This window comes from Phacochoerus africanus, chromosome 11, assembly GCF_016906955.1.
Source record: "Phacochoerus africanus isolate WHEZ1 chromosome 11, ROS_Pafr_v1, whole genome shotgun sequence".
NCBI classification, from domain to species: Eukaryota; Metazoa; Chordata; class Mammalia; order Artiodactyla; family Suidae; genus Phacochoerus; species Phacochoerus africanus.
The window spans coordinates 6,662,990-6,690,355 of NC_062554.1; the positions used below are offsets into that span (position 1 = coordinate 6,662,990).

At 58.2% G+C, this 27,366-nt stretch overlaps 1 protein-coding gene across 6 annotated transcripts in view; it reads right to left on the bottom strand.

Moving 5' to 3' along the window:
• Window positions 1–27,366, bottom strand: part of ARAP1 (ArfGAP with RhoGAP domain, ankyrin repeat and PH domain 1) — a 63,143-nt gene that overhangs the window by 34,928 nt on the left and 849 nt on the right. For 2 of the 6 annotated variants that reach the window (XM_047754144.1, XM_047754148.1), the window contains exons 2-4: window positions 14,524–14,653; window positions 11,043–11,149; window positions 5,441–5,992 (exon numbers count right to left, since the gene is read on the bottom strand). In XM_047754144.1, the coding sequence (XP_047610100.1) occupies window positions 5,441–5,949 (509 nt within the window). In that variant the 5' untranslated portion in view covers window positions 5,950–5,992; window positions 11,043–11,149; window positions 14,524–14,653. Of the gene's footprint in view, window positions 1–622; window positions 955–5,440; window positions 5,993–11,042; window positions 11,150–14,523; window positions 14,670–15,340; window positions 15,400–27,366 lie in introns of those variants that run through there. The other 4 variants (XM_047754145.1, XM_047754146.1, XM_047754147.1 and 1 more) reach the window with 4 other exon arrangements.

Here is a 27,366-nt window from a genome sequence, read left to right on the forward strand (position 1 = left end):
AGTGACACAGGCGCCACCCCCACATGACCAGAGCTGGAAGGAGGGGCAGAAAGATGCCCACTAAGTGTCAACCCACGGCAGGTCTCCCTACCACCTGGATGGGGCGAGGGCAAAGGGGCTCAGATTGGAGCTGCCCAGAGTCACGGCACCCTTGACCCTGGCCCTGGGGGAGGTCATGGAGGACTCCTCCGTGGGTGCGGCGAGCCAGACCCAAGATCAGCACCGCTTCCCGGAGGGCAGAGACTCTGCAGAGGAGCAGCCAGAGCAGCCCAGGGAACAGGCCCCGGGGCTCCCCCCAGACTAGGAGGGGGGCTTGGAGGGGGACAGAGGGAGACCCGGAGAGCCAGGGCAGATGGAGGGCAGAGGGAGGGGAGGAAAGGAAAGGGCAGGAGGAAAACCAGAAAACGGAGAGAGAGTGAAGGAAGAGAGAAAACTCTCAGTGTGAAAACGGGAGGGGCAGGGCCACCACAGAAGCCCGGGGTCAGCCTGCTGGGAAGGGAGGGGAGGGGAGGGGAGGACAGGACAGGAGAGGGACGGATGGATTCCTGCCCTCCCAGGCCTGCAAGAGGAGCCTCCCCCGGCTCCAGGCTGGCAGCCCAGCCCAGGGCAGCCCCTCGCTCACCTTCAGACGCCTGCTGGGTCCTGGGCCCGAGGGCCCCGGAGGCTCCGGCCAGCGGGCCCAGCGGGCACCCCGGAGTGCTGTGTGCCAGCCTGCGTCCGACCTGCGCCGGGCCCGCAGCCCCCGGGCCCGTGCCCTGCGGCGTCTGCGTCCGGCACGGCTCGGTGCGCCCGCGCCTTGGGTCAGGGTCTGAGGTCACTTGTCGGAGTGTGAGTTTCTGTGTGTCACTGCGGCCCGTCCGGGGGGTGGGGAGCGTGTGTACGTGTGCGCCTGTGTCCGCGTCCAGCTCGGCTCTCGTCCGGCTTCCTGCTCCCCGCCTCCCCCGCCCCTGCGGCCCGGCCAACACCAACACACACACACACACACACACACTTCCTGAAAACTGGGCGAGACGGAGACAAGCCACCCAGAATCCCCCGGGGCAACGCTTCCTCTCCGCCCCCAGCCCCCGCCCCGCTGCAGGCTACAGCGGGCGACGAGCCACCCCAGGGCATCCAGCAGGGCCTTATGGGGTGGACACCCCCCCCACATCGCCTCCCGCCACTAACAAGGAGGTGCGGGGAGGAGGGAGCCTCTCTGCAGGGAGCAGCTCTGCCTCGGCCACAAGTGAGCAGCTTTAGGAGGACCAGGGACGGGCTGGGCTGCGGGGCAGCCGAACGCACAGGTGGGAGGCCCTGCAGTGTGACTCCGGCTGGCAGTGCCCCCCGCCCCGGGCACACGCTCCCTCTTCCTGAGGTATCTCCAGGCACGCAGGTATCAGAGGAGGAAACAGGGGCCCAGAGCAGCCTCGCAGGGACTCCGCAGAGTGACCCGGAACCGAGGTTGGACGTGACCCTCTGTCACTCTCAGGGAGGCAGGCTGAGAGGGTTGCCAGCTATGCCGGAGTAGACGGCCCCCAGCCAGGGGGCAGAGTCTGAACGTGGGCGTCCCCCATGCAGGACTGTGTGACTCCGATCAAGTTTCTCAGCATCTCTGGACTTGGCAGCTCGTCCCCTATTAAATGACGGTGGGGGTGCAGACTCTTTGGGGGTGAAGTGGGGTCCTCCCAGGCCAGGCAGAATAACGAGCCGGGTTCTGAGAGCCTGGCCCAGCCAAGGCGGCGGGAGGGGACCCGATCCCTGTCATTTTCTGCCTACCTCCCTTGAAGGTCTCTCCCTCCCTGAGATGTCTAGAGCGACACAGGCTGGGAGGTGAGGAGGGGTCTGGGGTGTCCTGTGCCCTACTGCCCAGGGGGCAGCATGTGCCGAGGGCACTCTCCAGGTGCTAAGGCTGCACGGACAGCGCTGGCGCTCAGTACCTGGCAGGACAGAAGCCCACGCAGGCCTCATTGACTTAGTCACATTCTGAGTGCCGGTGTCACAGCGGGCACAGCCTCAGACGGCAGGGATTCAGCAGTAAACCAGACTGACAAGGATCTGGGCCCCAAGGGAGCTGACCTTCCAGAGCGCTCAGCCTCCGGGCAGCACACGCACACAGCACACTCACACACCAGCGCGTCCTCCGTATCCAAATGACACACAGGCCAATTCATGCACACACACTCACACGCACTCACACACATGCATGCACACACATGCACACACACGCACACACATACATGAACATATACTGACGTGCACACACACAAAAATGCATGCACGTGCTCACATGCACACACACATGTATACACTCACATGCACAGAACTCACATGCACTCACACCCATGTGTACATGTATTCTCACACATTCACACTAGTGCACACACTCACATGTGTGTATATACATGCACACACATACATACAATCACACATATACAACTCATGCACACGCATGCTCATACATTCACGCACTCATGCAATGCTCATATGCACACGCACTCACACATATACATGTATACACATGCACACGCACTCACACATATACATGTGTACACACTTGTGCACACGCAAGCACACGTGTGCGTGTACACACTCATGCACACACACACGAGTGCACACTCACACAATATACACGTGTGCGCACACATACATGCATGCACACGTGTGCACACACATACATGCATGCACACGCACACGCATGCACCCACACATATACATGCATGCACACGCTCATGAATATGCACGTTGCCATCCCCACAGCACCAGTACATATGGGCGTATGTGTGCACACAGGCCCCAAAAAGTTCACATACACTCCAGCAAGTCACCCACTGAAATCACAGAGATCCCTCCCCACATCACGTATCAGGAGTGTACACAGCCTGCCTTAAACCATGTGCAGAGGCGGAAACCCACGCTACTACCTGACGGATGCACACCTGCAGGTGCATACACACAAGCTAGCCAGTCACGTGGAGTCACTACCTCACAAGTACCAGGTGCACACACAGCAGATAATCCCAAATTCTGCCGGCAGCCCATTGATGGGCCAGAGCCAAGCAGAAACGCTCCCTCAGTCACTACACGAGCTGGTTTAAGAGGCCCTAAGATTGAGAGAAAGACCCCATCACTAGAGGGTGTGGGCGAGGACAGGAAGGTCATGTCAGGGGACCCCGCAAGGGGGGGCAGAAGCGGGCCAGGCTGAGCATCTTCCACTCTGACCACAGGGACTGGGGTCACAGAAGGGGCTGCGAGGGGACCGGGCAGCCAGCCAGGCTCCACCCTGGCCCCTACCCACCCAGCTTTCCCGAGTTAGATACATGAGGCTCTCTCTGCCCTTCATTTGTCTACTCTGGGCTTTAAAGGCTTGGCACACCCTGGGAGCTGGGATGCTGGGCCTGCAGAGCAATCCCAAAGGCCAGAGACCCCAGGAGACACAGGAGGCCACACGTGGCAGCTCACCTCCCACGTACCCTCGGAATGGCCCCAACTTGTGTGGAATAACTGCCTGCAGTTCTCTCAGCATGGAAGTAATTCTGGATCCTCTAAGCTACGAGGGGCCAGACTCCTGACCATGGGAGCCTGGCCCCCCCAGATGCTGGCTAAGTTCAGACTGAGGATCTGAGAGTGGGGCCTGGCACCCTGCGGTGTAGACAGGACACTTGCTCTGCCCGGAAGTTCTCCTAAACTCAGTTATTACTACAAGGAGGACACCTGATGGGGAAACAGGCCCAGAGGGGCAGCTCCTAATCACAGGTGCACAGCTAGCTGGGCCTGCCCGGGTACCCTGCCTCCTAAGCAGAAACCCAGGCCTCCACTCCTCAGCCGGGGGCTTTGCTTCCTGGGCCTTCAGGAGCTTCCTATGGATAGAGCCCTGCCTCCTGCCCTTGTTCACCCACTCCCAAACCAAGAGACAGGCAGGCGGACAGACAGACAGACCCCCCCCCACACACATCCTAACGACGGAGTTAAAGGAAAAAGAAATTACTCCTGCATGCAGAAGAGTGGCCACTAGAGGGTGCAATGGCACCAGGAAACTCCAATCTGGGCTACAAACCAGGCTCCCAGGGGACCCCAGCACAGCTTCTACCGGTGTGAACCCATGAAAGGCACAACAAACCCTCTTTACGCTTCTGTCAATCAAACCTCGAAACACCACAGTCCTGGCTTGGCCTTGAAGGACCCTTAATGCCCCTCTCTGGGTGGAGAAAACCTCCCAGACCCTCTGCACGGGGGCTCCCCGAGCATGTGCTTGGCTTGGATTAAGCCAGTGTTCACCTCCCTTCTCCGAGTCCTCGTTTCTCTGCTTGAAAACGGGACATAAATGCCCCCGAAGACTTGAGCAGGGATAGAACAAGATCATGTAAGCAAAGCACCCCTCACGGAGCCCAACAAAAACAAGGACCGGGAGCCCTCTGCACACACCCCTTCTTCCTCCAGGCAGTCTTCCCAGATTAGGCTGACGTGGCCTAAGAGCTGCAATAAAGCTCCATTACGCTTCTCAATACACACTCGGCCACAACTGGAGAGGTGTTCCCGAGCTGGGCACCCCATCAAATGCCAGAAAGGGAGGGCACAAGTGAGGGGTTCACATGGATCATGCTCAGAAGTAGGAAACTCCAGAAAACGAGGGGTGCCAGGAGCAGGCTCGGGAGACAGCAGTTCTGGGGACGAGGGAAGGCGAGTAGGATGTGGCCTGAGAAACGTCTCTAGGGCCAGGTGCCCTCTGGCGGGAGCCGCGTGAAAGGGAACGCACAAGCACAGGTGCCAGGCGCGGGGCAGTTGCTGCGTCCCCCCAGATGAGCTCTTCATTCTAGATGCTCCATTTCCGCCACGTGCTACCTCCCAACTCCAGAACGTACTCCCAGAATCTCACACTCGCCAGGCCCCAAACTGAACTGCAGACGTCCCCCCAAATGCCCTCTGTCCTGGGTCCCAGATCAGGGACGCCCCCACTGTCCACACGAGGCGGGAACCTGGATGTCACAGGCCTCCCAGTGCCCTCTCTGCTCATGCCCAGGCTGTCCCAGGTCCTGCCCTCCTAGGGCCAGCCTCTCATTCCATCCACCTACTTCTTTGCCGTCTCACCTGCACAGCCTGGGTGGCCCTCCCACGTGGCCCTGTGCCCTCTCTGCTCTCCCAGCCTCCTCACCCATCCATCTCGCCAGCAGCCAGTGCTCAGCCTGCACCTGCTCGCTCTCCTGAAAACCTCCCTGGCTGCCCACCTGGCCTTCACCGCAGGTCCCGGGAGCACCAGCCACAAGCCTCACCCTCGCTCACCCATCAGTTCAGCCACACTGTCTGCTCAGGGCACCATAGATCGGTGCTTTTCACCTCTGAGCTTTGCACATGCTGTTCCCTCTGCCAAGGAGCCTTCCTTACCCAGCGCCCAAGGCCACAAACTCCCTCTGGCCCTCGAGATCCTCTGCCCACATGCCTCCTGCCCTGCACGACATCCACTCACCTCACCAGCGGGCGGGGGGGCCCGGTGCGGGGGGGCACAGGGGGCACACTCTGCTCTGGCAAATGCCGCTTGGCGGGCAGCGGGGGCAGCACGGGGTCTGGAGCAGCTGCAGACAGGGTGGAGAAGCAGGCGGGCGGGAGGCAGCTCCTCCGGGGTGGGATGGGAGGCGCGGTGGGTAGCCCCTCATCCTCTCCAGCCGTGGGCAGGGGCTCCGGGGGAGCGGCGGGCACAGGCAGCGAGCGGAAGACGTGACGTTTCATGGGCACGGGCCGAGGGGCGGGGCGGGGTGCAGGGGCCGGGGGCGTGTGGGCACGGAGCAGGCCAGCCAGGATGCGGCGGCGGTGGCCAGGGAGCAGCACGCCCATGTCCACCAGGCGGGCATCGCTGAGGCCCTGGCACTCCGTGGCCCACACCAGTCCGTGCTGCTCGAAGAGCCTGGCGTACTGCTCCAGGTGCAGGGCCCGCAGCCACTCGGCCACCGACAGGGCCGCGTCCCCGGCCTCTGCCATGGCTCCTGCCAGCAGAGACCGGCCAGCAGGGCTCCACCCAGACCTGGAGTAGACAGATGGACACAGGTCAGAGGTCTGGTTGACCAGGTAGAGGTCCCCAATCCACAAGGCTCCAGGGCTCTCCCGGGCCGTGGGTAAGCTCTGAGTTTCGGCTTCCCCCACCCCCTGACCCCGGCTGCCAGGTACTGCCAGGTCTCAGCCCTCAGGCTTCTCCCACTGCCACCCCCCCCTGTGGGCTCCTAGCATCTAGCTCCTCTAGGAAGCCCTCCAAGACCACCCTAAGCCCCATCCACAGCTTCGGCCGCGGCCATGTCTGTACACGCAGCCTCTCCAGCCCTCTGTAAGCCCCAGGCCAGGTCCCAGTTCCTCCTGAGGTGCCTGTTCCCAGCAGAGGGTGAGGCCAAGCAGCTGTCCAGTGCAGGTGGGATCAAGGGACACCACTACTGGTCCCCCTGCAGGCCCCGTCTGTGGGGTGGGCCTTACCCCACCTCCACAACCCCAGAGGAAGCAGGATACTGCAGGAGGTGAGCCAGCCCAGCACCACGCAGCCTCCAGGGCCCTGGTTCTGGGAGAAAGCCCTCTCACCTCCGAGGAGGGACATGGCAGAACGTACAGGAAAAGCCATTTGTTCTTCTGAGGAGTTCCCTTCGTAGCTCATCAGAAATGAATCTGACTAGTATCCATTAGGACACAACTTTGATCCCTGGCCTCACTCAGTAGGTTAAGGATCCGGAGTTGCCGTGAGCTGTGGCGTAGGCCGGCAGGTGCAGCTCCGATTTGACCCCTAGCCTGGGAACTTCCATGTGCCACAGGTGCGGCCCTAAAAAGCAAAAAAGAAATTGTTCCTCTGAAATAGCCTTGCACCAGGCAATGGGGACTACTCAGCTCCCACACCAATGCTCAAGAACTACTGGCCTGGCAAGAATCAAGAAACAGATGATGCAACGTAGTGATTAACAGATCAAAAGGAAGTTATCTGTTCATCTCCACAGATACTAAACAGGAATACGAAACTCAATATCCAGCATACTTAAACAAAAATTTTAGTAAAATAGAAATAGACTGATACTTCCTTAACTGAAAACCAGCACCCTGCTGAATGGCACAGCTACAGAAAAACTTCTATCATCACCCACCATTATCACTCATACTGCTCCGCAAGTTCTAGACAACAAAAATAAACCATCGGTATACAAACTGGGAAAGAACAGATAAACTATCTACTATTTAACAAAAATATGAGTTTTCAGTTGGTAAACGCAAGAAGCTCAGCTGAGAAACTACTACAAACAATCAAAGAATTCAGTAGGATAGCTGGGTTCAAAATTAACATAATAGGAAGCTCCCGTCGTGGCACAGTGGTTAACAGACCCGACCAGGAACCACGAAGTTGTGGGTTCGATCCGTGGCCTTGCTCAGTGGGTTAAGGATCTGGCGTTGCCGTGAGCTGTGGCGTAGGTCGCAGACGCAGCTCGGATCCCGCGTTGCTGTGGCTGTGGTGTAGGCTGGCGGCTTTAGCTCTGATTCGACCCCTAGCCTGGGAACCTCCATGTGCTGCGGGCGTGGCCCTAAAAAGAAGAAAAAATAAATTAAAAAAATTAAAACTACCAAGAATAAACTGAATTAGATATGCACAGGATGTAAGGAGAGAAATGCGGAATGTTATTAAGGGGCAAAGAGAAGAGCTGGGCGGATAGAAAGACAAAATATGCTAGGTGGGGAACATGACGAAGATACTGATTCTAAGGTGCTTTGTGAGGAGGCGCTATCCTGCTCAGCACACACACAGAAACCTTTTGAGTTGGGGAGCTAGGTAAGCCGATGTGAACATTCATGCGGAAAGACCAACAAAGCGGGAAGAGCCAGGAAAATTCTGGAAATGGGGGGTAGGGGACAGGAAGGGTCAAGTGAGAATGAGACACCACATATGAACACAGAAAGCCGTGCCAATTAGGAGGGTAGGTGACCAGCCCTTGAGCAGACAGGCCAATTAAGCAGAACAGAGAGCGCAAAACAGACCTAAGTGCATTTAAGAATTTAGTGTTCGGCAGAAGTAACATCTCAAACTCGTGAGGAAAAGATAGATTTTTAATCACATCGCTGGGACAGCTGTGGTGCAATCTACAAAGCGGACACCTACACCTTCCAACAGGATAAATTACAGATGGAGCAAAAATCTCGTGATCATTAATAAAACCATGGAAGGATTTTAAACATCCTTGTCTCAGAGATGCAAAAGCCTTTTGGAAATGATACACATCCAGAAGGATAAAGGAAAGAGTAAAATACTCAGCTACCTACAAATCAAACATTCTTGCATGATTGAAAAAAAAGAAAAAAAAGGCACCATAGGCAAAGCCAAGAGATAACTGACCAACTAAACTAGGGGATGCTACTCATACCCCAAGCATAGGGCTAATTTTCCTCAAGCACCTGGAAATAAAAAACAGACCCCTAATCTAACAGAAAAAAGGGCAAACATGAACAGAGACATGCACAGAAAAAAAGCAGACAGGGTTCTCAGACACTTGAAAAGGAACTTCACCTCCCTACGGGTGGGGCCCTCCCCTCCCTGGGGGGCAGTGGCCCTGGGAAAGGCACGGCTGGGCTGCGACAGCTCTGGCTTTGAAAACCCCTGCGCTTCTGCACCCTTTGATCCAGCCACCCTCGGGCACTTGCCCTGCCCAACTGGCTCCCAACGATGTACAATAACAAAAAGGCTGGAAAGAACGCAAATATCCGTACACCAGGGAATGGCCAACACTGTAGTCATACAGGAGAACACCGAGCCACAAAAAATGAGGAAACTCCTGCCGAATTGCTGTGGGCTGACCTCCAAGGTGTGTTGCTATATGACTGAAGGAAAATGAGGAAACGCCGTTAAAAAAAGGAAACTCTTGGGGAGTTCCCGTCATGGCGCAGTGGTTAACAAATCCGACTAGGAATCATGAGGTTGCAGGTTCGATCCCTGGCCTTGCTCAGTGGGTTAAGGATCTGGCATTGCCCTGAGCTGTGGGGTAGGTCGCAGATGTGGCTCGGATCCCTCGTTGCTGTGGCTCTGGTGTAGGCCAGTGGCTGTAGCTCCGATTCGACCCCTAGCCTGGGAAGCTCCATATGCCGCGGGAGCAGCCCAAGAAATGGCAAAAAGACAAAAAAAAAAAAAAGGAAACTCTTTACATGTTGATGACAGATGAGCTCCCACATGCGTTAAGCGATTTTAAAAAGGTACAAAACAGGAGTTCCCATCGTGGTGCAGTGGTTAACGAATCCGACTAGGAACCATGACGTTGCGGGTTTGATCCCTGCCCTTGCTCAGTGGGTTAACAATCTGGCGTTGCCGTGAGCTGCGGTGTAGGTTGCAGACGCGGCTCGGATCCCTCGCTGCTGTGGCTCTGGCGTAGGCCAGCGGCTACAGCTCCAATTAGACCCCTAGCCTGGGAACCTCCATATGCCGCAGGAGCGGCCCAAGAAATGGCAAAAAGACAAAAAATAAATAAAATAAATAAAATAAAAATAAAAGTACAAAACAGTCTATAAAACATTCTGCTTTTTACATGGAAGCAAACAAACCCAAACGGGAAAGGACAGGTCAGTATGTGTCCACTGCTAAATGCATGATAGCGCTGAAAAGGTCCCCAGGAGGCAGGTGCCAAGCAAAACTGAGGGCTGAGGGGGCAGGAGGGGACAGGGCAGGGCTGGACTCCCTAAGTAAGGCCTGCATTCACCCCAATTCGGAAGCCCTCTTTCAGGAAAAGAATACACTAGTGTCTCACCTATTTTCCAGTGCATATAAATACTGAATCATTAGTACACCTGAAACCAATGTAATGTGATATGTCAATGACATCTCAATGCTTAAAATTGTTTAAATTAAAAAAAAATCTTACTTTTGTAAAAATTTACAAAGACACATGACCACGTAAAAAACAAACAGAACACATGACCAGGTGCACACACTGCCCAGGTCCCGCCTGGACTCCGACAGCCTCCTTGGAAACCCACCTCCAGGTACAGGTGAACTTTTCATGCTACAACTTTTTCTACCACCCAAAATGTGAACCATGTGAATTTTCCTGAAAGATTCCTGTAGTTCCTGTCATAGCACAGCGGAAACAAATCTGACTAGGAACCATGAGGTTGTGGGTTCGATCCCTGGCCTTGCTCAGTGGGTTAAGGATCCAGCTTTGCTGTGAGCTGTGGTGTAGGTCGCAGACGTGGCTCACATTCCGCGTTGCTGTGGCTCTGGTGGAGGCCAACAGCTACAGCTCCGACTTGACCCCTAGCCTGGGAACCTCCATATGTCGAGGGTGTGGCCCTAAAAAGACAAAAAGAGAAAATAAAATTACCCACAGATCGTCTCCACAGTTCATATTAAATGATATTAAAGATTTATTGTTGGGTGGGAAAGCCAGGTGCAGACCAGTGTTTTATTATTAAGCATCCGGAGTAGCGAAAACGAAAACGTAGATGTACACACACAGACACACACGCACACACACACACCGCGCGACACTCGGGTGCGCGGTGAGAAACTGGCTCTGGGCAGAAGACCCCCAGCAGGGAGGACAAGAGGGGGCGGGCGGCCTCTCACATTCTCTCCTCTGAACCTCTTTTCAATTTTGTTTATTAGAGTTGATTTACAATGTTCTGTCAATTTCTGCTGAACAGCCAGGCCACCCAGACATACACACACACTCGCCTGTCCTCACATTATCCTCCATCACGAGTGATTAGATAGAGTTCCCTGTGCTCTACAGCAGTGTATCTTTTTAATTTTACACTATTTTCAAAAAAAAATACAACTTAAAAGAGAACATGCTCATCTGGGAGTGAGAACGGACGGGAACTCGCCCTGCGGTGAGGACGTCAAGGAAGCTGGGACCCCCGCCAGCCGGCAGGTGCCTGCCCCCCCCCCCTCCTCCAGCCCCCCCCCAACCCCAGGCTCTTCGCCAGGTCAACGTCAGTTTTCAAAAGGGAAAATGGGACCTAAACGCTCACCTCCCTGAAGCCTCCTCCACCTCAGGGTCAGGGCTTAGCCTGCCCCGCCCCGCCCGCTCCGGCTTCCCTCCCGGCTTCCCTCCCTCCCGACTCACCGGCTGCCGGCTGCCGCGCACGGCGCTGCCCCGGGACGCGGGGGGGGGGGGGGTCCTCCCAGCGGCGGCTACTCGGAGCGGCTCCTCATCTCGGCCTGAGGTGGCAGCTGCAGGAGCAGAGGCGAAGGAGAAAGTCCATGAGGCCAGGCCGCAGGGAGCAGCCGGAGGCCCGGAGGGGAGGGCAGAAAGAGGAAGGGGGGGAGGGGAAGGGGACGGGGAGGGGAGGGGAGGGGGGAGGAGGGAGGAAAGGAAGGGAAGGGAGGGCCGGCCTAAAGAGGATGGGAGGAAAGGGGAGCGCGGCGGCCACGCTGGGGAAGGGGGCCCAGGACGCCCACCCCCTGGCCCTCCCCAGGCCCCGTGGCCAGGAAGCTCAACTGCCCCAAGGAGGGGGCGGGGAGGGGGCGGACGCAGCTCCACCAGGAAGGCAGAGCCTGTCAGCAAGGGCCGCGGGACCCTGGGGAGACCCAGGGGGACAGGGCCCTCTCTCCTAGGTAGAAAAGTGACAGGACACTGTAAACCAGCTCTGATGGAAAAAAATAAAAAGTCATTTAAAAAGTAAACAAAATAAAAAAAAATGTAATAGGACAATGTAAATAGTCTTCCCTAAAGCACTTAACTTATTTAGTTCTAAGTAAGCTTATGAGGGTCGTACTTCGCACTCTAAGATAGAGAAACCGAGCCCCAGAGAAGTTCAGTAATTTGCCCCAAGTCACAGAACTGGGAAGGGGCGATTTGAATACGGTCTAGACCTGGTTTGTCCCACACCGGCACCAGCAGCAGCCACACATGGCTACGGAACACTCCAGCATCTCTAGCCTGGGAACCTCCAAATGCCGCAGGTGCTCTATACAGCACACACTGGATTTTGAAGACTTAGTACCAAAAACAAGAATATAAAGTAGCTCGGTAAAATTTTCTACTTAGTACATAATGAAATCACAGTGTTTTGGACGTTTGGATTAAATACATTTTTAAAATTAATTTCACCTGGTCCTTATTAATGTGACTACGAGAAAATTTAAAATCACACTTGTGGCTCAAATTACATTTCTCCTGGACGGTGCAGCTCCAGACCCTTCAGCACTCTGCTCACTGCCTCTCGAAAGTGACAACCAGGCTGTGAGGGAGCAGGTGCTCCAGGCCTGGCCCTGTTGCGAGGATTCAACGTGATGAATGAAAGGTGCTTGAGGAAAACTAGCCCTATGCTTGGGGTATGAGTAGCATCCCCTAGCTTAGTTGGCCAGTTATCTCTTGGCTTGGATGAGGGTCCCTAGGGCGCTGCTGGAATGACCACGACTGGGAAACAGGAAACCACCTCTGTCCCTGAGAGGGGTTCAGTCCCCCCCCGCCCCCCGCCCGGGGCCTCTCTCAAGTTCCTATTCCTGCACTAGAACCATTAGAGCAAGGGCAGACTCAGGAGGTCTCCCTGACACCCCTCTAGGACAGTCTCACTCAGGGCTTTAGAAACATGAGCCAGACCTCAGACCTGAATCTGAGCCTTCCAGGAATCTCGGGCTAGAGGATATCAGATACCACCCGGCCGGTGAAAACAGCCCACTGGCCCTCACCAGGCTGGCAGTCAGGGAAGGCGCCCTGGAGGAGGCAGCTCATTGGAAAAAGAAGTTTGGAGCCATGCCCTGCTGAGCCACGCAGGCGAAGAAAACATCTAGCAACACTGAACCTCTTTATTTAAATTTTTTATTTTATTTTTTTGAGGGCCACACCTGCAGCATTTGGAGGTTCCCAGGCTAGGGGTGGAATCCGAGCTGTAGCTGCCAGCCTACACCACAGCCACAGCAACACAGAATCCGAGCCTCGTCTGTGACCTACACCACAGCTCATGGCAGTGCTGGATCCTTAACCCACTGAGCAAGGCCAGGGATCGAACCCATGCCCTCATGAATACAAGTCGGGTTCATTAACCAGTGAGCCATGATGGGAACGCCTCAATTTTTGATAGTTTGTTTATCTTGGATTTTTTTTTCATTAATTTTGATTTAAAAAAATATTTCCTGAAGTACCCAATGTGGCTCAGTGGGTTAAGAACCCAACATAGTGTCCACGAGGATGTGGGTTCAATCCCTGGCCTCCCTCAGTGGGTTAAGGATCCGGCATTGCTATGCGCTGTGGTGTAGGCGGCAGATGTGGCCATGGCTGTGGCCGTGGCTGGCAGCTGCAGTTTCAATTTGACCCCTAGCCTGGGAACTTCCATATGCCATAGATGCAGTTGTAAAAAGAAAAAAGAAAAAGAAAAAAAAAATCCTAAAAATATTCTTTCCCTCGATGACTAAGCTTGTGGTCGCCCTCTGCGCCCCTCCGAGTCTGATTAAGTCTGTATAAGCCAGTGCCTCCCCCGCTTGCTCCTTCCCAAGCCCGGTTTGGAGGCTTCAGCCCTTTGGCTGCTATGACACATCACTGAGCCTTCGCCCCCAGGGAAGCAGGGACCAGCAGAGGAGAGTGTCATCCTGTTGCGACAGAACGGCCACAAGGCCACAAGTTGGAGGTTCCCCGCCCCGCTACGGCAAAGGCTCAGCTGGGGCTTCCACCGGCTGCCCTGCCTCTCCTGTCTTGCTCCGGCGCGGCTCTGCTGGGCCAGCCATGGGCCCGACCCTGGTTCAAAGCCCTTCCACGGTCTCCAGCGTCCCCAGGTCCAGCTCCTCGGCCCATCCTTTGACCTGCTCCAGCCGTGCCGTTTGCACATGAAGAAACCAGCCCACAGGGAGGAAGTGACTTGCCCAAGCTGTCGGGACATGCCCCAAGCTCTGGTCACTGTTCACACCAGGTACCAGTTGGACACATGACAGTCCCCAAACTGCCTCCTGACAATGAATAAGTGACCCACATCCTCCCGCCTCCAGAGAGTCTGATTCCCAGCAGCCTCCTCCAGAAAGTCCTCACTGACTGCCACCCCCTCCGGTTCCTAGGCCTCCAAGGCGAAGCCATGCTCAGCGCTGCTTCTCTTCTGATCCTGGTTGTTCTAGGTTGTCCCATTCTTGGGGGTCCATCTCCATCCAACCTCCAAACTGGCCTGGTGTATCCCGAGTGTCTGTACCCCTTCTTGTCCCCCCCTGCCCTCCATAGCAGGGCCTAGGACCGGACTGGACTGGGCTCCCAAGGGCACTCAGTCCAGGCGTAAGCAATCTCTAGTCCTTGCCAGCCAGTCCTTCTTCAGGTCTGACCTGAGTCCCTCTTGCTGGAGCAAAGCTTTCGCCTTGCTGTCCTTTACCATTCCGACCCCGAAGGGCAGTTTAAATCTCATCACCCCTCCCTGTCCCAGCCCAGGCTCTCTGTCACACCACCCCTGCCCACGAATGACCAGGGACACCAATTCTGCGGGTCCAGCAGGAAGGTGGCCTGAGCTTTAGCTGAGGCTGGGCACACTCCCTACATTTCCTACAAACCCACCAGGGGCCCGGCCCCCGCCAGGCTTCCGCCTTCACCTGTGTGGTCCCCACCGCAGCCCTAGGCCTGGGATCTTTACCCTGTTCCCGGGAGGGCGCGGCAGGAGGAACTCGCCAGGTACTTGCTAGAGCCAACAGGGCCCTCGGAGGACGCGGCTGTCTGTCTGGCAGAGGAGTGAGGCTTCCGGAGGACACTCTCTCGAGCTGGGCCTTGAAGGATGAGCAGGATGTCACACTTCCAAGTAGAGGGAGCTAACTGAGCACGTGAGCCCCGGGGATGGGACAGGACCTAGAGATCGAGTTCCGTGGGCCAGGAACAGGGAAGGTGAAAGGACAGGCGTGACACCCAGGTGAGCTCAGCATCGGCCCTCCGGTGCCCACGTGGGTGTGAGCCACCTCTGCATCTGATTTGCATGAATGAGTCAGGCCTGGAAGGAGTAGCCCGGAAGGTCGCTGCCTCTGGAGAGTCCCCGCGGCCGGCCGGGCCCCTTCCCCCGCTGCAGCTGGAGCCCCTCTGCACAGAGCCCGGCTCTGCGCTCAAGGGAGGGCCCAGCGGCAGGGGAGCAGGAGGGAGGAGGGCAGGCCCAGGGCAGCAGCCCACCCCAGGCCGGCCGGCCGGGGACCCCAGAGACCAGACCTCAGCCCAGCTCTCAGAGCGCCCCACACAGCAACCAAGAGCAGTTCCGGGCCAGCTTCGGCCAGGCCGGGTCTCCTAACCACACCCCGGCGGCACCCCCAACGCACCCTCACACGGCCTCCAGGGACGCAGCCCCCGCCCCACCCAGCCAGCAGCCCCCAGCACACCCACGGCCTCGGGCCCACACTCGCTGCCAACAGCCTGACTGTGTAGGGCTGCCCACCAGCCCTGCCCCCTCGGCGCCCATCACCAGGTCATACCTGCGGGCAGGGCCACCCTGGTCCGGCGCCCGGCTGGAGGTTCTCTCAGGACTCTGTTGGCGCAATCAACACAGCTCGGGGACACTTCCCTTAGATATGAGGAACTGGGTGGGGGCTGGGCTCCCAGCACAGAGGGTGCAGAAGTGCCCCCCCCCCCGGCCCCCCCGCCAGAGATCAGCTCCCTCCAGCCCCGCCAGGCAGCGGACGAACCCCTGGACCAAGAAGCCCCTTTTCTGGTTCTCGGGGACTGGTGGCCATGGCATATGGAGGGAGGCCCACTGGGGTCTCCTGCCCTAATCCAGCCCCTGAGCTCTGCCCTGGCGCGTACCCAGGCTCCAGACTTCCACCCCATCCCACTGGGATGTGGCCTCTCCTCTGGAGTCCCAGGACTGGTGAGGGCTGACAAGGAGCAGACTTCAGGACAGTGAGGGCTGGGTCAGGGCCCCAGGGCTTGGGTGGGTTTCTTTGTCTGTTTTTGTTTCTTTTGTCTTTTTAGGGCCACACCTGTGGCACATGGAAGTTGCCAGGCTAGGGAGCTACAGCTGCCCGCCTACACCACAGTCACAGCCACAGCAAAGCGGGATCCGATCCACACCTGCAACCTACACCACACTCATGGCAACGCTGGATCCTTAACCCCCTGAGCAAGGCCAGGGATTGAACCCACATCCTCACAGATACTAACTGGGTTTGTTTCTGCTGCACCACAACGGGAACTCCCGGGCTTGGGTGTTTACAAGGTTGCCTCAGCCATCTGGTGGGGAGCTGGGCACCAGTGGCTCCAGGCCAGAACTCATTCCCCCGGGATGCCAGGCAAGTCCAGGGTCCAGTCCTGGCTCCATCACTTCTGGCCTGAAGCCCTCGGCAAGTCACGTGACATCCCGAGCCTCAGTTTCCCTGCCCAAAGCAGAGCTGTGACACATCACCATGTGTGTACAAGAAGCTACTCACATCTGCTCACACCTCTGCTGCTGAGACAGACACTTCCTGTTCTCAGCCCCAAGGCTTTGCTGGGCCTGTCCCCAGGGGCTCTTGGTGTTGGCCCCGTAGCCAGGCTCTAGCCTGGACCCCCCCTCAGCACCCTGGAATTCTCGGTTTCACAGATACCAATGACTCCCATGGCCCACCTCCAGCCATGTCCCCCTGCACGGCTCCAGCCAGATACCCACTGCCCCAGACCTCCTCCAGCCCACACTGGGTGCAGCCACGCAGTCTCCTGGGGAAAGCAGGGCTGCCACCAACCAGTTTGGGGCCACTGAGAAAATTAGAAAAAATGCCTCTTGGAGTTCCTGCTGTTAAAGGATCTGGTGTTGCCACAGCTGTGGCCTAGGTTGCAGCTGTGGCTCAGATTTAATCCCTGGCCTGGGAATTTCCATATGCTGTGGATGTGACCATTTAAAAAAAAAGAGGAGTTCCTGTTGTGGCACAGTGGTTAACGAATCTGATTAGGAACCACAAGGTTGCAGGTTCGAACCCGGTTAAGGATCCGGCATTGCCGTGAGCCGTGGTGTAGGTTGAAGACGCAGCTCAGATCCCACGTTGCTGTGGCTCTGGCGAAGGCTGGAGGCTACAGCTCCGATTAGACCCCTAGCTTGGGAACCTCCATGTGTCATGGGAGTGGCCCAAGAAAAAGCAAAAAGACTAAAGAAAGAAAGAAAAGAAAAGAAAAGAAAGAAATGGCTCTTACATCAGGAGCCCCGCAACAGGGCACGAAGCTCAGCAAAGAGGGGAGGTTGGGTTTCAGTGCTGTCTCCCAGCTCTCCCTGCCCCCAACCAGGTACCCTTGGGCAGTGCACAACACACACAACTGTACCCAGTGGGCCAGGTGAGAGGCAGGCTGTTTTAACAACCTCCCTAGGGCAGCACCCTCAGCATCAACCTAATAAAATGTAAAACTAGTTTTATCAATGATCAAGGGACATTAAAGACTAAGGGACAGTGGACATCCCTGACCTCAATTTCAGGCCCAGCCCTAACTCCCACCCCAAGCCTGAAAGACCATCACTTTCTGCAGCCTCCGTGCCGACACTGTTTGAAGGTTTTGGAGTTGCATGTCGCCTTCATAATCAGAAGGGAAAAATCACAAAGTATTTTAAGTCTCTTAGAATCAAGTCCCAGTTTGTCCCCCCGAACCATCACTATAAAGTCGCTTTATGATTTTAAACACAGCACACAGAGTCTGTGGTGAAGAAAAGGACGACTTCCTGGGCCGCTGGACAGCCGAGCCCCAGACTCACCCCCCCCCACTGTCTTCTCCTCCGCAGTCTCTCAATAACATCCCCCCAACCCCAGCCCAGGGATCCAGGGGCCAGTAACAGACTGGAGCCCATGGACTTCCACATGCGAGTTGACTGAGGTCCACGACCAACACGAGACTCCGGGTCCCCCAGTGGTTTGTCCCTTAGATGGCATCTGACCCCACCCTAGCCCTGCCGCTCACCCACGCCCCCCACCCCACCCACCTCACCCCAGAGCCCCTCAGGCCCAAGCCCCTCCCCACCCAGGAGAGGGTCGGATAGGAGGGAGGGTGGGTGTTAAGTGAGACTCACAAGAAACGGAGCCGAAAGTCACAAGGTTTGGTTTTCAGGTCCAAAAGTCTGTGACAGGCTAAGCCCCTAGGCCCTCCCAGGACCCCCACCCCTTCCCCCAACTGCCTCCCCAGCCCACCCTGCTAGACCCCTGGGCCCTCCTCCCAGCCTCCTGCCCTTTCCCCCACCCTCAGCCGAGAGCCCTCCACCTGCTCCTCTAACCCCCCTCCTGCGCCCCCAGCCCCGCAAAACCCAACCCCGCAGCCACCCTCCCTACCCCTCACCCCCCTTCACTCTTCGGGCTCCAGCTCACCTGGAAGGTGGCCCGGCCAGCCCCCTCTCACCACGAGCCCCTCAACCACAGACACCGCCTCCTGGGCTGGGGAAGCGCCAGGCAGCACCTCCTCCACCAGGACGACCCTCCCCCGTGACCACTGCCCCGTCGGGGGCGGGGCTCTTATCCTCGTCCAGGAGCCGAAACAGGACGGAGCCCGACCCAGCACGGGAGGCTGGGGCGCACAGGGCGGAATCCCCGGCAGCAGGCGAGGACAGGAACCGGGTCGTGCAAGACCCTCACCCCCCACCGGGGGGGGGGGGCTGAGGACAGCCCGAGCCCTGCGTGGGTCCCGCCTCTCGAGGCAGCCGGGCACCTGCCCACCGTTCCCCAAAACCAGCTGCCCCGGAGCACAGGGACCTGAGCCCGCCCTCCCCCGGGGCCGGTGGCCCCTGCGAGGGAGAAGCCAGAAGATGAGCGGGGGGGCCCCAGCGCCCCAGCGGCTGGCACCTGAAAGAGGAAGCTCCTGCGCCAAGATGACGACATGGGCGGGGCTGGTAGGGGCGAGATAACAGGTTAGCCCCTGGCCTCCAGCCTCCAGCTCCCGTGGAGCCTCTTGGACTCCATAATCAGACAGCAGAGGGGAAGCTCTCCCGCTCACTCACAGGGAACATTCCAACCCCTTATCTGATCCGAGCATCCCAGCTCAAAGCAACACAAGGTCATGGTTGCAGAGCACTTAACCATCTACCAGGTGCTGTGTGAAACAAGCATGGGGTTGTTTCATAGAGGCCTCATGACAATCTAGAAAAGGGAGGGTTTGGGCCCAACTTTACAGATGAGGAAAAAACTGAGCCTCAGAGAGGTGAAGTAATTTGCCTGAGATCACACAGAAGCCCCTCCTTCCACTTCATCGCCTCAGAAGGGACAGGGAGCCAGGGTCGGGGAGGTCAGGCGGGACAAGGACAGGGACAGGGAGGACGGGTGCCGGCCGAGAAGGGCCTGAAAGGCCGTGCTAAGACTCTCAATCTTGCTGTCGGGACGGTGGGAAGCAGCAGCAAAGGGCAGCAGGTGCTGAGGGAATGGAGCCCGGGGCCGCAGGCAGGCAGGCAGCCAGGGGTCCTCCTGCTGTGCGACCTGGGCATCCACCCAACTTCCGAGTCTCAGTTTCATCATCTGTACAAAGGGGTTTGGACGGCCCCACCTGGCAGGCTTGTGGGGAATGAATGTCTGCCTTCAAACCAGATCCCAACTCGGCTACTTCGCACACCCAGGGACTTCCCACCTCCCTCAGAGCCAAAGCCGAAGCCAGCGAAGGCCAGGCCTGTGTAGACTGTCTCTGTGGTGCTGGGATGTCAACTCACTCCAACCCACTGGGCGTGCTCCCTCTTCAGGGCTGGGAGCTCCCTCCACCAGACACCTGCAGGAGTCCCTCCCCGACTTTTTCAGCAGGTTACGAACCCAACCAGTATCCATGAGGACGAGGGTTTGGTCTCTGGCCTCACTCAGTGGGTTAAGAATCCGGCATTGCCCTGGCTGTGGTGTAGGCTGGCAGCTAAAGCTCTGACCCCTGGCCTGGGAACCTCCATGTGCTGCAGGTGCAGCCCTAAAAAGCCAAAAAAAAAAAAAAAAGGAGAGCCTTCCATGCCCACCACGCTGCCTAAAAACGCAACCTCGCCACCCTGTGTCATTTTTCACCACCGCCCCCCAGCCATTTCTCGTGGACAGTTTATAATTTATTTGTTCTCGGTCAGTCTCCTCAGCTGGGGGAAGGGGCGCCATCTCACTTGCGGCTCCTTCCCCAGTGGAGTGTCCGTCCACTGGGGACAGATAAGAAACATCTGCAGAAGCCTGGCTGCCCCGGGTCAGCAGCTCAGGACAGGGGCTGCCACCTGGCTTAGGGTCAGGGACGGCTGGGCAGGCAGGTGGCAAGGTTCAGCTCTGGGACTCCTTGGCCCCATCCGTGGCTGGGCTGCCCCTGCCGCTTCACCCTGCTGGGGGCCTCACTGCACGGGAGTCCTGACTCTCAGACCCCTAAAGCCTCCCCGCGGCAGGTCAGAAGCACCCCAGTCACCCAGGAGCTTCTACGACCAGCTCCCCTCTCCCCGGCCTGCCCATCCCTTCCACGGCTCCCCCTCCCCGCTACTCAGCGGGGGCTGGAAGGGCTGCACCCTCATCTCCGGGCTCATTCCCTCCACTCTCGCTGCTGGACGCTTGACCTCCAGGACTTTGCTCAGCTTGTTCCCTCTGCCTAGAAACGTCTTTCTCGACCTTACCCTTCAAGGTCAAGTGTCACCTGCTCCAGGCAGCAGTCTCGACGCCCATGGTCACAGCCTAGGTCATACCGGGATGTCACTATCTGTGACTGTGTCACATACACACATCTTCTCTCGCACGCCCCAGCCTTGGCTGGGTGTCCCCTGAAGTCAGGACTGAGGTCTGATTCCCCCGCCTCCCCAGCTACCAGCCAGACGTTGGCAGACAGTGAAAATAATCTACTGATAGAATGAAATCTCCTAATTTTTTCTTTTTTTGTTTTTCTAGGGCCGCACCCACAGCTTATGGACGTTTCCAGACTAGGGGTCCAATTGGAGCTGCAGCTGCCAGCCTACACCACAGCCATGGCCACGCAGGATCCAAGCTACTACATCTGTGACCTACGCTGCAGCTCATGGCAACGCCAGATCCTTAATCCACTGAGTGAGGCCAGGGATCAAACCCACATCCTCATGGATACTAGTTGGGTTCTTAAGCTGATGAGCCATAAGGGGAACTCCTGAGATCCCCCAATTTTATATGCAGAGAGCAAGGAGTGATCACTGCTCAAAGTGTGGCTAGAACCTGGCCTCCAGCCCCCCGCCCCGACCAGGCGCCTCCCATTCTGCTCACACCCGCCCTTCAAGTTCAAGGGTCACCTCCTGCCTGCCAGATCCCAGCTCTCCACAGCCCTGAGCACCTGCTCCTTAAGCATGTAGGAACCTCCTAATCCAAACCTCCCCACTTCCAGAAGGGGAAAGTGAGCCCCAGAAAGGGACAATGGCCTAACCAGGGCCACATAAGTCTGAGCACCCATCCCCTTCTAGCCTTTTCCTTGGAAGAGCTGGGAGGGGGAGGGGGGACCTCAGAGATGCTGGAATAAGCCGGTTTCCAGGTGCGCTATGCTGACCCTGCGCTGAGAAATGTGCGTTTTTCAGGCCACGTGCAGTAGGGGTGAGGGTTCTGGTTCATGTCCTGGAACAGAACCACTAGAACTGCCGGACCTTCCCTGGATCTTTGGCCTCCTGAGACTCAGTGTGCCCATCTTGAGAACTCGGAAGGACAGGGGATGGGGTTCCAGTCGTGGCACAGCAGCAAATGAACCTGACTAGTATCCATGAGGACGCGGGTTCGATCCCTGGCCTCGCTCAGTGGGTTAAGGATCCGGCATTGCCGAGAGCTGTGGTGTAGGTCACAGATGCGGCTTGGATCTGGTGTTGCTGTGGCTGTGGTATAGGCCAGCGGCTACAGCTCCGATTCAACTCCTAGCCCGGGAACCTCCATATGCCACGAGTTCAGCCCTAAAAAGACAAATTAATTAATTAACTAATTAATGAAGAAGGAGAGGGGAGGAGAGACGAGGAACAGCCCAGGGCGAGGGGGGAGGTGGGACTTTAGCAAGAGAGACCCCACCCCAAAGCTGTCCTGCTGTCACCTGGCAAAGCTCAGCCCCCAGCCCTGCCCTCAGGCAGGCCCTTCCTCCCCACCAGGCCAGGGCAGCCCCTGGGAACAAATTGTCACATCTTACTGCAGAGCCACACTCAAGTGGGTAAAAGCCTCCCCAGCTCACACATCAAGGGTGCAGCGCCAGCGCCTCCTACCCCAACCCCCTGGACAGCAAATGCTGCTCACACGCACACACAGGCAAAAGCGCGGGTTCTCCAAGGGTGGTCAGGGCCTAAGTGCACACGCGTGTGCAGCCAGAAACATGCACGATGCCCCCGAGGGACGAGGGCTGGCCCAGCCCGCAAGTCTGCCAGCAGGAGGGCTCCTCCCCCAGGGGAAGAAGCAGCGCCGGTCCCCATGGGGCAGCTCCCAGGCCCGTGCCATGGCCCTGTGAGGGCAGCTCCTGTGCCCACAGACCCACATGGGCACCGGATGGAGCTGGGGGGACCTCTGTGAGTTACTCGAAGGCCCTCAGCCTCAGCCCAGGCTCCCTGCCCCCCAAGGAGAGTCAGGGCCTCCCCCTGGGCTCCCGGCCTAGGTCTCTGGCCACCACCCCGTCAGGGTCCTTGAGCCTGGCTCTAATGCTCCAGGGCTGGACCTGGGCCTGCAGAGCCACAGGCCATGCGGCCCGGGGAGGACCTGGTTTGCCCAGCAAGGCGGCCCAGAGTTTGCTCTGTGACCCAGGCCGCCACCAGCCTCCCCGGGGCTCCTCCACATGTCAGTATCCAGGAGGCCGCCCCCGCCTCCCCCTCCCCACCCCCGCCTCCCCCTCCCCACCCAGATGCCAGGCTCTCCTGCTACCCACCCAGTCCTTTCCAGGACCCGGCTCTCAGATTCCTTAAAAGGTGTGTGTCAGCTGGTGTGTCAGCGGGGAGCGGTGGGTGCAAGGAACAGGTACAGCCTGGAAGCCAGCTGGGCCACTGTCCCCCAAGCAGCCCTGACAAACTCTCCAGGCCTTGTCTGTCTGGCCAGGGTGTGACACAGGACTCGGCCTCAACCCAGGACCCCCTCGGCCCAATTCCAGACTTGGCAGGCTCCTGGAACCTAGAATTTTGGAAATTTGGAAGCTGGGGACTGTTAGCACTAAAACCCTAGACTCCTTGATCCCCGCTGCCTAGAATCTCAGACTCCGCATCCTAAAATCTCACTGCCCAATGGGGGAGCAGGGGCAGGGGTTGCGGAGAAGTCCTCAGCCCCCACCACCCCGTGGCACCCTCACCTGCCCTGTGTGGCTGGTTCCCATCCTGATCTGTTCACACCTGGGGGCCTGGATGTGCCAGGAGCCACTGCCTCCTGCTCCCTCCATGAAGCTCCAGGGAAGCTGAGTCCCTGAGCAGCTCAAGGCCTCTCACTGAACCAGGGCCAGGCTCCCAACTCCAAGGCTGATTACAGGCAGCACCCTGGTCCCAGCAGGGGGCGGGGGGAGAAGAGGTGCCCAGAGGAGACCCAGGCCCCGGGAGAAAGGGAGGCTCAGCTACCGCTCCCCCGTCCTAGGCCCTGACACCCAGAAGGAGGCAGGACTCAGCCAGGCTTCCCCAGGAGCCCGGGGCAGCTGAGATTCCAGTGTGACCCCGCGGCTCCCTGCCTGGGAATGGGGACAGAGGAGGGGCTATGGGAGGTCCCCGTCCTCCTCTCTCGCCCCCCTGCCTTCACAAGCTTCTGTTCTCACGACAATAAGGACAATGAGGAGAAGGAAGATTCTGCCACATTTCTCGCTCCCGGGTGGAGCTGGGGGTGCTCTCTGACCCCTGGATCTGCCTCTGGGCCCCACTGGCCATGAACCTCGCACCCTCGACCACGAAGGTCAGCCCCTCAGCTCCGGGCCCACGCTCCCCAGGCATGTCCACTGGGTCCCCAACACCCAGCTGGACCAGACGGCAGCCACCCTGAGAGGAAGCAGGTCCTTGGTTTGGTCAGAGAGAAAGACGGATTCTGTGACAAGGCAGGTGGGCAGTGTCTGAAGGAAGCTCAGGCTTGCGAGCCAGGAGGCCCTGCCAGGCCCGACGGGGAGGAAGGGTAGGGGCCTCAGAGCCCCCACCTGGGGCTCAGGCCAAGTGCGGCTTCTTCTCAGCTGCAAGACTCCGTCAAGTCACTCAGCCTCTACTGCCCTCAGTCTGCCCATCTGTAAATGGGGTCTGGGAGATGCACGGTACTCAACAAAGCCTAGAGTGGACAGGACTGGACAAGAGCAGTGAGCAACCTCCAGGAGCCGCTCATCCCCGGGCTGGACCCCTGGGGGCTAGGAGCCAGTCTGGCTGCAAGCAGGATGCCTTTGCAGGCACCCCATCCCCATAGCGGGTCACCAGCAATGTCACCTACTCAGGTGGCCCTCTAGTCCCTGCCTGTCACCCCGACTGGGAGTTCCTAGGGTAAGACAGGATTTGGCTCTTGTCTGCCTGCAGTGACCCCCCAGGGCTCAAGGTTCTCCCCGTGAAGCTGTAGAAATCCAGACTCCCAGCTCTTCTAGATAACAACGGAGCTCAGGGCAATCACGTCACTTCTCTAGGCCTCGGTTTCTTCATCTGTGAAATGGGAACAGTCCCTACCCCACAGGATGACTGTTGAGGACGGAATGAACTTAGTACATAAAATGCTTAGCACAGTGCTTGGCGCACGGTAAGCCTCCAAGAAACAGCAGCTAATGCTGCTGTTGTTACTGTGAGATAATAACTCTGGGATTGAATTCCTCCCCATCGCCCCCAGTGACTCTGACTGTCCCAACAGTCTGGGACAGGTGTCCTGTCTATGGGGCAGAATTTGTTCTCCCTCCTGAGCTATGTTCCAAAGGATGAGACATTACTAGATGCAAACTCTTGCCTGTGGGGTGGATAAGCCCTGAGATCCTGCTGCACAGCCCGGGGAGCTCTATCTAGGCACGTGTGACGGGACAGGATGGAGGATAATGTGAGAAAAAGAATGTGTGTATCCACGCACGGCTGGGTCCCTCTGCTGTACAGAGAAAGTGACACGACACTGTACGCCGATAACGGAAAGCCTGACGATCATTAAAAACTAACTAAGCAAAACGGGAAAACACCCGCGAAGGCTGTTCCATAGGAGGGCCACGTGGAAGACGAACGATGCACTGTTCACCCCCCAGCACCCAGGCCACTGAACGGGGCCACCCCCAGAGCTGGCGGGAATGCGTGGGTCTGGGGGCCTGACGGGGCGGGGCTCGGTGGACGGGGGTCCTCTCCGACCGGCCGGAGGGTGTGGGTGTGCGGCAGGGGCAGGCCCCGGCTCTAGGGGCGTGCCCCTGCCAGGGACCCCTGAGGGCCTCCCCACCGTCTCCTGCCATTCAGACCCTTGGTTCAGACCCCCTTCCTGGAACACGCCACGCCGCTCCCTGCAGTGCGACAGAGGGACAGAGTGCAGCCGGACTGGGCACAGAGGAGGGGGTGACGGGGGCCACCCAGGGGACTGACTCCGCTCCAAAGGAAGGCCCGGGGCTGCCTGGCTGGGGTCACGCTCTGCTCAAGGCTGCCTCGGTCACCAAGGGGACAGCCCCTCACTGAGTGGGACCCTGGACTGAGCTCAAGGGATGACATCGGGCTGGAAATGAGGCCAAAGGAGGCACACAGACACCAGGTTCTGGCCCTGCTCTGATACTGATGTGCTGCGATCCCGGGCAAGTTACTTAACCTCTCTGTGCCTCGGTCTCCTTATCTGCAGAATGGTCCCGAACCTCCAGGCTCGCTGGGAGCGCGAGAGTGGCTGACCTGCGTGATCCTTGCGTCAGCCCCCACGGGGCTGCGTGCACGCTCGCCGGCATCGTCCCCACTCGCGCTGTTCCCTGGCTCTTTCTGCAGCCGTTCTATGTCCCCGAAGAGGGACCCTTGTCGCGTGGAATGATGTCAAGTTAAAAAGCAACAAACGTGCGGTGTCCAATCAAGGCCAGCTCCCTCTCTTTCCTCTCCTCTCCCCAGGGGGTCCCAGGCCAAGAGCCGAGTCAGTTCTAACCCCCACGGGGCCTTGCTGTGGGGTCCTGGTCTGATCTCTGGCCCCGGCCTCAGTCTCCCCACCTGTGAAAAAAGCTTCTGGGCCAAGCGGTCTCTGACGGGCCAAGGCCATGTGTGCTCCAGCCTCCTTCCCTCCCACCTCACGTCCTCCTCTTCCCTCCATTTCCAACTCGTGTCCTACTGCACCCCCTCCTGCTGCGACAGAACCCTTGGGAGCCTAAAGTGGGGTGGAGGGCACAGCTACTGGGCAAGGGGTACCAGCCTTCAAGGAGCCCAGGGCCCAGCCCAGGACCCCAAGGGTTAAGATGCAGAGTGAAGGGCGGAGGGGGGGAGCAGGGTCAGCGCTGGACAGACGGGCCTGCAGCCCAGGGCCTGCCTCCCCTCCCCCCAGCCTGGGAACAGAGGCCACTTGTTTGGGCATCAGCCGGCTGGCTTTGAGCTTGGCCAGAGGGAGAGGGCCCCCGGAGAGTGGAGGGGACTCCCCTCTCTCCAGCGAGCGTCGCAGGGCTTCGTACTAGGCTAGTCCACTGCTAGCCCCTAGGACTCTCAAAGACCCTGACCCCCTGAAGTGACCCCCTTTCCTTCTTTCAAACACACTGCCGGGGAAGGATTTAGATTCCCGAAAGGCCCAGTTCTTGCTCCAGCAGTCTCTCTTCGGAGCATGGGACCAGGGCTTATCACCAAACCCCACGGACTGGGAAACGGAGAAGTTTGGGGACTTGCAGAGTCACATAGTGTTTGGTGGCTGCACGGGACTGTCCCAGGTCCCAGTCACCCCTGTGGCTCTGCAGTCCCCTTCCCTACCAAGCTCCAAGGAGGCCCTTCCTCGCCACTACACAGGAACTGAAAGACTAGGCAGGAGGCAATAAGCAGCTCGCCTCCAAGTCCCAAAGGACACAGAAGGTTGGGGGAGGACAAGCACCCTGCACAAAGGGCTGAGGCTGGAGGTACGGCAGGGCTGGAGTCTGGGAGATGGTGGGGGGTGAGGCTGGGGCTGCTGCGGAGGCCTGAGCGCTCCAGTGAAGCCTGGAGGCAATCTGAGCCTTGGTGGCCTCTGCTCGCTTCCACCTCACAGTTGTTAGGAGCCTGGCCCAGCTCCAATGAGCAAGTGGCGAGTGGGGAGACAGGAGCCCCAGACCAGGGTCTGGATACTGCTCAACAAGCCTTGGGTCTGGGGGATTGGTTCTCTCTACATCCCACCCCTGCAACCCACTGCAGCCACCTGCCATGCCTCAGACACACCACCCAAGTTCCTGCTTCGCATAAGCTCTGCCCTCCTCTTGTGAATTACCACTTAACTGCCAAGGCCCACTGGAGTCATCGCCTCCTCCCTGAGCTTCCAAGGGCTGATTTCATCCCTGGGCCTGTCTACACCTGTTTTCTGACTCTTTGGGGCTCCTTTTACCCTGTAATGAGCTTTCTAGGCAGTCTCTGCTGGCCTGGACACTCTGCTCTCCCAGGACAGGTATCCTGGGTGCCTCTCTCTGGACCTCGTTGCCGGCTGAGGTCAAATCCCTGCGAACGTCCACAAATCTGTCCCACCCTGGAGCCCTCCCCCCACCA